This window comes from Triplophysa rosa, linkage group LG16 (assembly GCF_024868665.1).
Source record: "Triplophysa rosa linkage group LG16, Trosa_1v2, whole genome shotgun sequence".
NCBI classification, from domain to species: domain Eukaryota; kingdom Metazoa; phylum Chordata; class Actinopteri; order Cypriniformes; family Nemacheilidae; genus Triplophysa; species Triplophysa rosa.
Window position 1 is genome coordinate 12750603 of NC_079905.1, and position 14985 is coordinate 12765587.

Genomic DNA, 14985 nt, shown 5'->3' on the forward strand with positions numbered 1-14985 from the left:
TTTGTTGACAATGGAGAACTTTGACTCTTCTAAGCTACTCGCATTTTTGCATAACCATAAGCTGAATAAAATAACCAGTATAAAAACCGACAGAAATGAACTTATTTAAGCCTGTATTTTTAAAAACCTTTCCCAAATTATTATAAGTATAGCAAAGGAGTGTAAAAATCTGTATGCTTGTGCTTATTAGTATCCTGGACACCTACTATTTGCATGCAGAGCTGTCTAATGGACTGCCTATATCTGTTATAATTACCCTTTTTTCTCAGGCAGCTCAAAGGGCGACTCATTCTGGCTCCCTCAACTCCCTCCTTGTTGCCATGGGTTACCTGTTTGCTTTTCCAGTCCCCCTTGTTTCCATGGCTATGAAGTAACTGGGAAAGGGACTCAAAAAGAGCAAAAGCCCGATAAACAAATAGTGAAGTACAGTTAGCAAGATGGTTTGAATTTCAATTTGAGAATGATGTAAAAAAGAAGCAGCAGTTTTTTAATGTTGGTTAAAAGAAATATAGAGAAAAAAATGAAGGAAATCACAATGGAAGGAAGGGGGCATGGAAGGACAAGCTTTAAAACAGAGGATGACAATTGGAAGATGGTATATCAAACGTGGTTAGCGGTTAGCATCCAGGGCGGAATAAAGAGGAAGGGAGATGTACTGTATGTGATTTAAAACACTTTCGTCTTGGAATGGCATGTAGCAAATCAGTTATGACAGTTGCCTAGAAAACACAGTAAGCGTCCAAACACAAACAGAGCCGTGTACACAGATCTTAACTCTGGGTTTACGCAGGTGAAATGAATTATAAATTCATAAATAAATAGGCTGCAATGACAGAAAGTTTACAGGCTGGGTGGCCGCTGCCGCTTACCTTCGAGTGTAGTTTGTGTAAATCCCTGCACACATTGAAGAAAGAGGATAAGAGACTGATGAAGCAATAACTTCACACGTTTGAAATCTGTTTTGACAGGCAGGGTCACAATGGAAAAAACACTTTCATAGAACTGCCAATGGACTTCCACTGAATTGCTCCTGTTTAGTCACGGTTTATTGTTGTTGCCCACCAACAGAGTAGGAAAAAAAATCAAATGTGCTTTCCTTTGGTATCTTAGTACAGACAATGAGACAGACGTTTTATAAATAGAATTGTTGGATCTGCGCAAAGTCAAATTGTAGATTCTCCTACTTATTTGTATGAGAAAAACAATGATTTAATGATCTATATAAATACAAATCTTGTAAACGGATTCTCTGTCACTGAAATTAACTTCAGACATAATGCACAATAACAGTGAGACTTAAAATATTATGCATAATTCTGTTCTGTAGATCTGAGAAAATGAAAGGAGAATGTTGTGACAGCGATTATAAAGGAATTCTATTATAAGAATTCTAAGGAATCCTATTATAAAAGGAAAATAAAGATGAAACTTTACTTGTGATTAGAGATGAGCACTTCTTTTATTTAAATATGATGCTGTCTTTAACTGCCATGTGCCGCAATAGAGTGTGTTTTAGGGACACGTGAGGCCAATAGCAATATCCACTGTCAGGCTGTCAGTTGTTGGACTCTTTGTAGGGTCATGTGTGTCTTCCAGGTCACAGAGGCTGCTTGGTTTGTGTGTACAAGTGCCTTTGTAAGCTCTTATGTGTGACTAAGAAGAATGAGAGGATTTTAATGAGAACTTGAAAGTGGTGGAATATATTGCTTTGAATTATTTTCCTTTTAAACATAAGCTGGTATGCTAAAATGTTTTTCTAGTTCTTAAATTGATAACTAAGCCTATGGGTGATATATTTAAGATGAATGAAGATTTAGCTTAATGAATATATGTCAGATAAAATCAGTTTAACTGTATTTTTAATTTAATACAATTTGAATTTGCATTAGCAACTAAAATGTTATAATGCAACTAACATAATTAATTTCATCAAAACTGTAATTTTACAGAATTTTACTGTTATTATTTTTACAGATTTTTACATATAATGTAATTTTACAGAATTCTTTAAATATGATAACAAATGTACAAGACAAACATGTAATTTTTCATATTTTACAGTATTTTTCTGGTGCCCCAATTTCCGTTTTTTATTGTTTTTTTTTACAGTGTGGTGGCATGTGATACAAAATCTATTTGGCGAAGGTTGTTAGAGAAAAACAAAATATTTTTAACCTCATGTCAAGTTTGGATCCCACTACACAAGATGATTATAGATGATACCAGCTAGCTGCTATTCACCTCTCTGCTCACTATCAGCTCTGTCTGTAGACAACTGCTACTTCTACTCTCTATATATGGGATGCTTGTCCCAGCTCATGAAGAGAAAATTGGTCAAACTGTTTATAACATTAGCTTGAGATGTAAGCATGCTATCAATGTTTTATGAGAGCCTCTGTATCTGTGGGGGTTTGTGTCACATAAATGTCCCATACTATTACATTTATTCAGTGACAAGACTCGGTATTTAAACCAAACAGCAAAAGCCAAAGTAAATATCCATGATTGTTCAACAATTTAAATAGTTCAAGCTGGTTAATGAAGGCTTTCCTGTGCTAAACACTATTCTTTGCCACCAACTGCTTGATAGCAGGGTTAGAAATCTTGACTTTGAGATCTTGAGACTTCTTGATAAATGTGGCCGTGATCTAGGTCAGGGTTTTGGTCTTAGTTACATCAGTCCATGTAAACATACTCATACTCATACTGCATCTTTAGCTTTGTTGGTAAATAAGCTATTGTTATTTCACAGTATAAATGTGGGAATTGTGTTTTGGGTGTACTTTTAAGGTTGTTTCAGGTTTATTTGTCATATGCACAAGATATCAAAATCACTCTTTATAAAACTGTCAGTTCTGGTCCTTGATTCTGATTGGCTGAGCAGAGTTCTAAGCCGTTATAAAATACCCCAATATATAACGGCTGACTGCACCACATAGCCTAAATATCATTTTATTTACTTTATTTTATTTTATTTTATGAAACCTTGCTAAGCAATTCTTGAAATACGATAACATAATAACCGTTTTATAAAAGCAATAAGCCCCGCGAAGCAGTGGGTTACAGTGCATTTTATAACAGCTAAGGGCGTTGTGGCACGACGCGAAGTGGAGTAACCCACTGCAGTGGGAGTAACCCACTGCTTCTTGGGGCTTATTGCTTTAGTACATTATGCTTGATGTGAGGCTCTGGCATTCTATAGCAGTACAATATAATAATATAAAACAGTGAATCCAAACCTTTTTTTACTTCCTCCATTGGCCACAACAATACTTAAAAGCCCCTCAAATAACAATTTCTACCCAATAACATATTCTAGAGCTTGGCAAAACAAAAAACATATTGGCCCGGTTTCACAGACACGGCTTAGCTTGAGCCAGGACTATGCCTTAGTTGAATTAAGATATTTATGTCGCTTTTATGAAAATGCCTTAGAAGAATACATTACTGGTGAGCATCTTGAGACAAAACAATGGCACTGATATATTTTAAGATATTTCCAGGCAAGTTATATTCAGTTAAGACAGGTCACACATTCCTTTTAGTCCGAGACTAGCCTTAAGCCTTGTCTGTGGTTTCACAGACACAGTTTATCTTAAATCAGGACTATGCCTTAGTTAAATTAAGATATTTATGTCGCTTTTATAAAAATACCTAGAATACATTACTGGTGTGCATCTCAAGACAAAACAATGGCAGTGGCACTGATATATTTTAAGAAATTTCTGGGCAAGTTATTTTAGTTAAGACAGGTCACACATTCATTTTAGTCTGGGACTAACCTTAAGCCTTGTCAGTGAAACCGGGCCATAAAGTAGGCCTATATTTGTTGTAACAATGACCAAACTCTAGGAAATATCTTTATTTTTAGTTTTTTTAGCTTATTTGAAAAAGTCGTCCTAAAATCTGGTTTGTTGAGGCCCCCTGGCTGAGAAACACTGATATAAACAGTGAAATAACAATATAAAGAAAGAGTAAAGGGATGTAATGTACGGTAACAACTAGCTGATAAAAAGAAATCCCATAAGAATCAAATCATGGACTTTGAAGTGTTTAGATGGCGGTTTACCTGATGATCATTGAGCACAAAAGGCCGCAAATCTGATTACGGCACTGAGTGAGAAACCTCCGCGTCCTGCACCTTCCCATTCTGACCAGTAGGGGGAGACAAACCCCAAGAATCAGCGCCCAGTACTATCAGCCATTGTCACTATAGATTTCCAGTGCTGGAAGTGCCTGGCGTGGCTGTAAGGAGGGAGGGATGGAGAAGGAGAGCGCAGCCACTGCGGGAAGAATAGAGAAACCTGAAGCCCATTCGCTCCGGGGAGAAGAGAGGGAGGAGTGAAGGAGTCGCACACACGCCGTGTGATCATTATAGAAAGCGGCCATTACATTGAGCTGCATGGATAAGGAGAAGCGCAACCGATAATGATTATATAGGAGGAACTGGCGAGTCAAGACTGCACCGACAAAGGAATATAATCACCGCTGTCCGGATACCGTTTCATTGAGGCTTCGTATCTGCTTTCGCGAGAGCCGAACGGACCGCCCACCACACACACACACACACACACACACACACACACACACACACACACACACACACGCACATATAAACCCAATCACCGGCCCGGACGCGCTACAATAGACTTTAAATACGACATCCGTTGGGATTCTTATCTAAACCAATGAACGATGGGTTTATATTGTCATGCGTTTAGATTTAAACCGTTTGTAACATTTAAATGTCATATATGATTGCTAACGTTTACACTAAGGATAGATATATACGTGTTTTTATTGATCTAATCTTGTTTTGTCGGTCATAAGTAGCTATTTCACGAGATTTCATATACAGTGTTTACGAGAATACGTCGCGTGAGAGGAAGATATTCAAGCGTGGATAAACCGGTATCCACTGTGGATTTTTAACACACGCGGGATTTGACAGCTGGTGTCGGCGGTCTGGATTACTCTGTCAGCGGGCCGCTCTGTGTCGGCCAGCGGGAGTGAGAAGCGCTATGGCCGGCTACATCCCGGGCTTGCTGCCGGCGAATCACTCTCAGGAGAAAGAGTTCGCACAGGCGTATGAGGATGTCCTGGAGAGATATAAAGGTGAGATAGTCAATAACGCGCCTTACTGTTTTATTATTTACAGTTTGGGCGTCTGAATGCGATTGTTGTTGCGGGTGTTTATTTGTTGTTGGCACATCTATGGGTACGTTTGTGACAGCAGATTTCCAAAATTGTTGTGCAGTCTTATGCAGTACTTTTAATGACACGTTTGATGTTTTGTAGTTGAATGCAACACTAGGAGATACAAAGCAGTGATCAGCAAGAGTGTCCGAGCTTGTCTAGTAGTCCACCAATGTCCAGGCGTGTCCTGTACTGCTGTCTGAGATGTGTAATGGTTTGCGTTGAGATGGACAGCTGCGAACCCTGGGGGGCTTTGGAAGGGCTGATGTACTGTACTAATGACAGTGGCTCTCTGAAATATGGATGCTTCAAATGAAATTGACCGTGATGGGAAAATAAAAGAGAGAGCAAGTGATGCCAGTTGACTCTAGGAGCATCTGTGATGGAGCCCTGATGAAAAGGGGCCCTTTTAATTATTGATTATTGTAATGAAATGCCAGTCTGTAGGGGCCAGGGACCGGGGCCGGGCATGGCATAGCACTGAAAGGCTCATTTCATGAACAGCATTGTCAATAAATGGGCAAAATCTTGTCTTCCAAGATGATTTTTTAATCATGTTTGAAATTATTTAAAAGGTCTGTTATGTTTAAACACAATAAATTCAAACCTTTAACACATTTTTGAAAAAGACCGTAACAATCTCAATACCGTAACAGCCTAAAAATGTCAATTTTATAGCATGTTTTTCACAAAAAATGCAACCTTTTATTAAGCATACCCAATTCGACATTAAGTACATTTTCTTGGAAAATTATAAATGTATTTTTTTTTTAATGTGAAAAACTCCATAAGGTAATGATAACCAATAATGTCATGTAAATCGTTAAGAGTACATTTTTTACTTTGAGAAATCTCTTATAAGGCACACGGCTTTAGAAATTGGATGTGGTAATGCATGCTAGTCCTTTCACTCTTCTGCACGTCGTTTCAAATGAATGTTTACACATATTTCCTTTGACTGACATGTTGCCAATAAAACACTTTTAAAACAACAAGGCTAATATGAGAAGGAGTGCTCTCTCTCTCCCTGACTTCTTGGGAGTGCGTGCTAAATCAAACTTAATTAATTGTATGCCATTACACCCACATTAGCCAACAGAAATTTTAAAGCGGATGCCAAGGGAGTTGTTTTATTTTGAAGAATGAGACCAGGGCATAGAGATCCGAATCATGCAACCCTCAACTTTCTTTATTTATTCAATTTTATTTCTCACATTTATTCTTGTTCTTCAAACGGGCGTTGTATTGACTCAGGCGGCTTCAGCTTTTCTTTTCCGGCCGGCTTTGTCAAAGGTCAATACATTTGGATTTAGACGCTTCAGTGACTCTCAATCTGGCATTTATGTCACCTATTTATTGTGATTTGGTTTCGCTGCTAAGTAATGTTTAAATATGTGATTATGTTAGTCATGTCAGAACTCGGATATGTTTTTTGTGTGGTGTTGTTATGTAACTCTGTCTTTAGTGCATGGGGTCAACCAGGGATGAACTGCTGTCTGACAGATGAATGAAGGAGTTGAATGTCATAGCATATAGTTTTGTCAAAGTTTACTGTCCATACCAGGGCCACATCCCCACTGCTTACAGTGAAACATAAGGAGTCATGCTTGGGGAAAAATGTGTAAATTCTTGAATGTTTTTGTAAGCCTTCAGCTGTGTCACTTGTGGCAGTTCCATTAAGAATAGAAGAAGAAATATGAGAAATGTGGATTTGGTGGCTTGTTGAAGAAGGTGTCATTTAGCTGAAATCTGAGTTAGACACATGATACGGGGATTTAATAATTCAGAAGACACTGTATGGGAGTGCATGTTTATGAGAGGCTGAAGACTCCAGGCCATGTTTGTATGTTTTCTAGAGCCCCGGTTGTTTTTCCATATGCATCGAGTTCACTGAAGCTCAGAGACAATAGCAGGATGTCGAAGTTCAGCTGATGTTCCAAAAGTGAATGTCACAAAATCATGAGTCAGAACACGAGACAGGCAGTCAGGCATTTCTAACTATTAAAAGACAGGCACTGATCCTGATCCCAGTGACCCTCCAATACAAACACTGGTGTCCGTTTCCTCCAGTGAACCAGAGGAAGTGACAGCTTGAAAGGAAGCGTCTGCCTGTCTCGTCAGTTTCTGTGTTTGTGCTGTAAACACCCAAAAGTTGTGTCTACTGTTTGTAAGCTGCCTGTGCCGTCGAAATGCATCATTTGATTCCTTAAGTTCTCAAACCTTCTGCAGTGTTTCTCTATTGAATATTGGTTTAAAAGGGGAATTTGAGCTGGAGGCAGAACACGGAGGCATATAAACGCCAGAGACACAGGTCGTTACGACTGTATCTTTCCACGTGGCCTAGTTTCCCCTGAATTCTTGTCATTTTCCCAGCTCTCACGGTAGACTGTGGTGTCCATGAGTACATGCAGCTTCAGCCTTGGCCTCTCTCTCTTCCACAGCATTCTTCCTTTCTCTCTCTTCCTCCCCTGCTGCAGCGCTGCAGGATTTCCCTCCTTGCACTTCCTGTTTGGCCACATTCTGCAGCAGCACCTGACAGTGTCTGTGGGAGAAAAGCCGTCTGAGCGCAGATCCTCTTTGGTTCAGGAAGTTAGCCGACATGGCGTAGGCTCTTTGTCATTGGTCATATGACACCCTCTGGTGCACATCTAGGGTGGAATTTTAATATTCAAAATTGCATTTCTTGTGTTTGTCAATGAAATGCAGTTGTACTTCATATGCTGGCTATGTTTGGGAAACATGCAGTATTGTAAATAATGCATGACGTGTTATGTCTGTGTATATGAACTAACTGCATTGCAGGTTTAATTCGGCAGTTGTGTGTAAAAGTGTCTTAACGTTTGGACAATCAAACAATTTGTGAAGACAGAGTTTGCAGATTTGTGTTCATGTCACTTTCTGTGTTTGTCATTTTTTGTCATTTGTAATTTGGCTGGCATGGATTTTTCTTTTCAGCTATTGTCGAAACTCTGGAGTGCTCTTGCGTCTTTAAATGCAGTATCTCTTTCTCGCTCTAGTCTCATAAACTTTCTGCTAAACTGTGTTTGACTTGATTCAATTTGATTTGATATCTCTAGCCCTTCTAACAGTGTTTCCTCAGGTTTAATGAATGTAAGACTCCCTGTGGTGTGTGAGTTGGCCGTGTTGAGTGCTGCTGGTGGGCACTGGATGCTAATCTCGAAGACAATCATGCATGGTGGCTAAATGTTCAGATTTCTGACTGCAGCCGCTGTGCTTTAGTACCCGGCTCTATGAGACACACACAGTGCACAGTGCTTCTGGCTAAAAAAAGATAAACAGGGCAAATAAAACGAGCAAAACTGAGCTATACTCTGCTGTGATACTGCAAGGCTTCTGTGGAAGATGTGCGTATCGTGATCATGAATAAATCATGAAGATTGTAATAAAAGCGTGAGGTCAGGGTGGCTTGGAGAAATATTGATTTATGATCACAGAAAAGCCCTGGTTGTCTTTTGCTTGTCACAAAAACAGAGCCCAAATAGAATATATGCAAACATATTGCAACTCACAATGTGTGTGTTTTGTAAAATTACACATGCAACGTAAAGTCATCCAACATTGTCTGCTGTGTTGAACTTTTCCTTTCGTGAGGATTTGTCTCTAATCCCTTTCATTCTGTATGCTTCCTTTTCCTGTATTTTCTGCTCGCTGATTGTCCATAGTCTAAAAAAATATAAATGAATACGGTTAGTTTAGATTTGATAATATATTGAATTATATTATAATGTACTGTTTCCCATGACACTCATAGAGTTTCATAGAGTTTTCTCATTTTGTGATTTTCAGTCAAATTGTCCTGAAATGACTTACTCGCTGACTGTTGTATATCTTTGAAAGCTTTGGAGCATGAATCATACAGACTATTTTTAATGTGCTTTTTGGACATGATGTTGCATTGAAATTTGTCTACTTTTGTGTTCCACAAGAAAAATATCACCTACTGGTATGTAACAACAGGAAATCTCATTTTTGGGTGAAATTTCCTTTAAATGTGAAAATCTGAAATTACATGACATTTCTTTATCCGCTTCACGTGGCGGGAAGCACCTGTGTGAGTATGTGTTTGAGGGACATCCACTTTATCCTCTTTTGCTTTTGAAGGTTGTGTCTGTGCTTGTAGGAAGGAACTCCATACAGATTTTGTTTCAGTCCTTTCAGCTCTATCAGTCATCCTGACGTTTCCAGACATAAGTTCAGAAAGGCTAGAAGTATGTTTCATCCTCTCTTTAACACATTCTAGTGCCAATAAACACATGTTCTCCTGAGTGTCAGAGGTACAGGGAGCTGGTTTGAGATCACTCCCTTCTCACTTCTGTTGTAACAACACAACAGTCAAACAGAATCTTAAGAAAAGTTTACACAGTTCTTTGTTATGATGTCATTGCTGTTATCAGCATGTGCTCATTCTGGTCACAATCATGAATCATCATTCATGGAATTGTATAGGCCCCTGAGCTGTGCCAAAAATTATAGTTAGTACCAGTACACCACAGTTCTTGTACTATGAATGGGGACAAGTGTGGCGCTTAATATAACCGCTCTAGCAAAGCAAGTCCCACCTTAATGTTCAAAGAGCTAATCGTCAGTTCTTAAAGACTTAATTTATGATCCAGTTGATGTTTGGTTTATTACTTGAAATGGTAGAAATATAGTATAATTCTAATAATTGTGACCTTAGCAAGCAATTCGCTAGTTGCACACGATGGCGCCGGTGAGCTTTTGGGATGCCAGAGTCGGACAGTAATTTCCGGTCATATAAAGCCTGTGGCAAACTTCTTTTTTTACGTGTACGCGAGCATACGCGTAGGGCTGTGCACGATTAACCGAAATATATATCACGTGATTTATGCACAGCTTGTGAGTGAAGTACGGTAAAATGCTGCTGCACCCGAAAGCCAGAGGGCGCTCTCGTGCAGAAACTCCAAATACGCACTGCAGAAGAAGACCATAACTCGCGTAGTTCTAGGAAATGCCTAAGGACATGTTTTTTATCACTGTTCCTCAAGCCTCCTCGGGTATTTTCATGATAATAAAGTATATTTATAATGATCATGTTTGACGTTTGTTGCTTTTTTAAATGCACGTTATAAGCGACTCGAACTCGCACTGCTTTTAGATCGAGCAGCATTTCCTACGGACAAGCTACGCATAAAAAGATTATCGATGCCTTGCATAATCGAGCCAGCTCGATTTCAGCATGATTTATTGGTAATCACGATTAATCGTGCACAGCCCTACATACGCACACAGCCGAACACACAGCCTTGCAAAGTATACTGCTTTTGACTCATACGCATACACACGGGTTTTGACACATGCGCATTACGACATATTGCAATACCTCTCCGGGCATACAGGGGTCAGGTTTTCTTCTACTACCTTGAATCGATGCTCCCAGAACAGGGTTGCCACCTGGTGGTTACTGCAAGAAATGGAATGTGCATGCACTTCCTGTGCAAGGTAACAAAATTCCGGCGGTGCACGTACAGTACGTGCATACTATTCTGATGACGAAATTTGCGTCACACGCACTGTACACTGTCCCCCGCGTACCGGTAAAAAGGGAACTATACTTCGGGCATAACACTGTATGGGAAAAGGAGGATTTTTGGCCTGCAAATATGGGTGTAAAACGAAGTAATATATTAGCGATGGGTCCTCTTAACATTGCTGAGCTTTTCTTTAAGCCAAAACAACTCTATAGTGTTATACGACCGGAAATTAGTCTGCAGACTCTGGCGTCGTAAAAGCTCACTGGCGCCATCTTGTGCAACTAGCCCATTTGAAAGATAGATACTGACTGTATGTCCTTGGCAAATATGTCTGCCGAATGCTAAGACTTTCCTTAAAATAATTTTGGCTTTGCCTGTAAAAATGTTTGGAATGTTATGATTAAACATGGTGATTCATACTGTAAAAAAATCTCTATTACCATGGTACCACAGCACTCTATTACTCATAGAGGTCGCTACAGTGGACAGACAACCATTCAAAAAGCCAGATTTTTGCATGTCATGGGTTTTGATAGCAACTCCATGGGACATTAGTGCATCATCCTATCCACCGTCACCTAGTGACAAGCTGTTGTATGTCACGGTATGTATAACTATGTCAAAATGTGTGAATAAAAGTTAAAATCTTGTTTTTATGATTTAATCCAAAATGATGTCATAATTCTTGCATTAAAGGGCTAATGACAGTTGGATGTCATGGTACATGCATTGTTCAGGCACCTCTCATGTCTCGTAATATATGTTTGAACAATGTATGTGCTGTGTTAGGCCACACTATTATTTGTGGGTGTGAAGCATCATGTAGATGCATTGGCCTGCATTTGATAGTTTAGTTTTGTCAGATCTCTGTGGTGCGTATGTGAGAACATTTAGACGCATGACTGTCAGCTGAGATGTGTGGTGGGAATGTTGCCCGGTGATTGTGGTGGCATCTGATCCTACAGCCACACCAGTGAATGCTGGGATTGTCTCACATCAGGCCAGGGTGTGGATCTGAGGGTGCTTTAAACCCATATTACATTACACATAGTGTCCATACAGGTGAGTATTTTAAGCTCAGAAAAATCACCTAATTGAGTCTAAATTGAATTCTGAAAAGGAAATGCCGAGAGCGCTTCACTGAGGCCGGCAAATTTCCTCATAACATTTGCATGAAATTGGACTGATAGGCTCTTCGTATGAAAAGCCATTGTATGTAATTAAGTATTCGTGATCGTACCTTCTCACGTAATGCTATAAATGAACCGCTGATGGTCCGGAGAGTAATAAGAGGTTATTTGCGTTGAAGCGGTGAGATTTGCCATTCAAATCAGTCCTGTGCATAATCCCTCTTCCTGATCGTGTGCCCTCCGGCCAGACCTTCTGATGCGGCAGTCTTAATCTTTCTTGCCCACAAAAGTATTCTTATAATACTTTATATATAAATATGAGCAACATCTATTCACCTGCACATTGGCCAGGCTGCACTCCATGGCTTTATTTTACTTTAGATGTAGGCTGGGACGCTTGGCAGAAGAGGTCCCTTATTTTGTGTGTGAGATTTTTTGTCACTAGAAACAAAAATGATGGTTTTATTAAAACATACCTACAATAGTAAATTCTGAAAAAAATAATTTTTGAGTTGTCTCTTAATTTTTTGGTGGCTGTATAATGCTACGTGAGGCTTCTCCTGTTTCCGGGACGCTGACCTGGATTATGTCAAAACATTGTATGTGATGTCACCGATTTTTTTTGTTTGTCTTCACATTTGGCAGGTCTGGAAACCCAGAGACTGTTTTGTTTTCTCTCATCCTCCACACTTTTACCGCTAGTGGAATTAGTAGCAATAATTAGTGGTAATCTGTTTTTGCCTAAAACTGCATTAACAAGCTTACTCCTAATTGACACGGCTAAAATTATCAGAGACAAATACGTCTTTGAATAGAAGTCACCATCAATGAGACTCCTTGTTTTTTAATTTAGTTTTTAGTGTTTCTATTTTAACTGTTTTAGACATTCAGGCTTTGGACGTTCCAAATTGTTGCTCTGTTTCAGTGAATGTTGTTCTGTTTCTTCTTAGAAATACAAATTCTTAGTAGAAATGCACCGATATGAAATTTCTCCGCCGATACCGATATATGGTTATATTAACTCCCATTAACTATATTCTAAAGACCTGTTATTATAGTGTATTCATATAGGCTAATGACTCTAACTCTTAACTCTTTCCCCGCCAGACTTTGTTTTAAAAGTTGCCAGTCAGCGGCAGCATTTTTTATCGTTTTCACTAAAATGAATATATGGACAAACAATATACCAAATGAAAAAGTCCCTGCTTTTAAACAAACAAAAAACAGTTTTCTTCTATCTTCCTTGGTTCTTTTTTATCACCTCTTAAATGTGGGTAGGTTTCTTCATCTTGATTTCGATTAAACAGCTGAAATAATTATAAAACTCATATAAGAAAATTATAAAACTCATAAAACCCGGAATATTCTGTGTTTGGCGGGGAAAGAGTTAATACTGAACATCAAACTATTGATGCTTCGCTAATCGGCCGATACCGATTATAGGCCTATATATTGGTGTATCTCTTAGTTTATAATATTAGGTGTCAGGGTTTGACAAGAAGGGAGAACCCAATTGCAGGCAGGTAGTGAAGGGGTTAAATAATAACACTTTATTATAACACTGAACAAAGAAAAACCCACGAGGGGGAGTAAACGGGAACAGAACTAATGATAATACAAAACTTGAAGCAAAAGACTTCCCACGAGGGGGCAAAAAACAAAAGAACAGGATTAAACTAAAACTCACACGAAGTACAGGACTGCAAACACAGGACCAAGAGACACGGCAATTAGACAAAGACAGGGTATATAATCCAACAGGTAAGGAAATCCACGAAACACAATAATATCCAGTTGATAGGCAGGACGAGGACATGGAACAGCACAAACAGGTAATCCACTGAGAACGTAGTACGGTCTAAGGCACACGACACGGAAACACTACAAACGAACTAGCACAGGACAATAGACAAGAGGATACTTTATAGGGTTACAAACAAAGGAAGATAACGAGGGGAACAGGTGTGGGGGATGAAACACTGATGGAAGGCTAACGAGGAACGAGAGGGCGGGAACAAAGACGCAAATTCTTGTCATAGACTATACAATCAGGGGCAGACAGGTAATCACAACATTTGGGTTGGGGTGCGTCAATAAGAACAACAAACATGGGAGGGTTCACGGGAGGGAGTCCAAATGGGTTGGGGTATGGGGGAATAGTCTTAGTCCCCGGGGACGCCCGCGTGGTAGGAGTCCTAGGGGACTTGGTGGCGGCCGACTTGGCTGCCGGCGGCACACGGCTAGGGACCGGACGGACTGCCGGCTGGAAAAGGCCGGCTGGAACGCCCACTGTACCGGACTTGCCGCCGGCTGCACCGGGCTGGATCCCGGCTGCACCGGGCTGGCCCCCTGCTGCACCGGGCTGTGCACACGGCTGGACACCGAACTGGATACAGTGCTAGACACCGGACTGGATACCCGACTGGATGCCGGACTGGATGTCGGACAGGTCGCCTGCACCGGGGCTGGGCAGGATACTGGACACCGGACTGGATACTGGACCCTTCCTTGACTTCTTCTTCTTAGACCGGCCCTTGGGAGGTGAGGCCGGCTGCAGAGAAGTGGTGGGGGGCCCGACTATCCCTGAACTGGAGGAATCAGATGGTGAGTCCCACGACTCCCTTCGTCGGCGCCGTCCACGGAGACTGGTGGGTGGTGGGGAGGCTGCAGGGGGCGAGGAGGACGAGTTGGTGAGACTCAACACCCCGATCTGCATAGCCCGATCCTCAGGAATAGATGCCAGCCTCGCGGACGATTCCGCCAAGGAGGATTCCCTGGCCTCCTCTTGGTCCAGAAAGTGCTGGACCTGGTCTACGAAGCCTAGGTGTCTCAGCCTGCGAAAATCCGCGGGTTCAAGTGGTTCATCGAGGCAGCTGTTAAAGATCACTTTTAGTTCGGCCTCGTTGAACCCCGAGTATCGCGCAACAGACAAGAAGTCCATGGCAAAGTCCTTTAGGGGAATGCCCCTCTGTTTGAGCCTAAACAGTATGTGGGCATGGTGACTTCTCCTGGACAAAATGGCCTCTGGTTGTCTGCTGGGTCTTAGCTGCCTGCTGGGTTCAGTAGGGCTATTTCGTTCTGTCAGGGTTTGACAAGAAGGGAGAACCCAATTGCAGGCAGGTAGTGAAGGGGTTAAATAATAACAC

General features: G+C 40.7%; 1 protein-coding gene across 8 annotated transcripts in view; it reads left to right on the forward strand.

The window, feature by feature from the left end:
• The window catches only part of macf1a (microtubule actin crosslinking factor 1a), a 155239-nt gene that overhangs the window by 6596 nt on the left and 133658 nt on the right, over positions 1 to 14985 (forward strand). The window contains exon 1 of one of the 8 annotated variants that reach the window (XM_057354516.1): positions 4337 to 5115. The exons of the other annotated variants lie outside the window; for them this stretch is intronic. Coding sequence (XP_057210499.1) covers positions 5022 to 5115 — 94 coding nt within the window. The 5' untranslated portion in view covers positions 4337 to 5021. Of the gene's footprint in view, positions 1 to 4336; positions 5116 to 14985 lie in introns of those variants that run through there. 8 annotated transcript variants of the gene reach the window in all.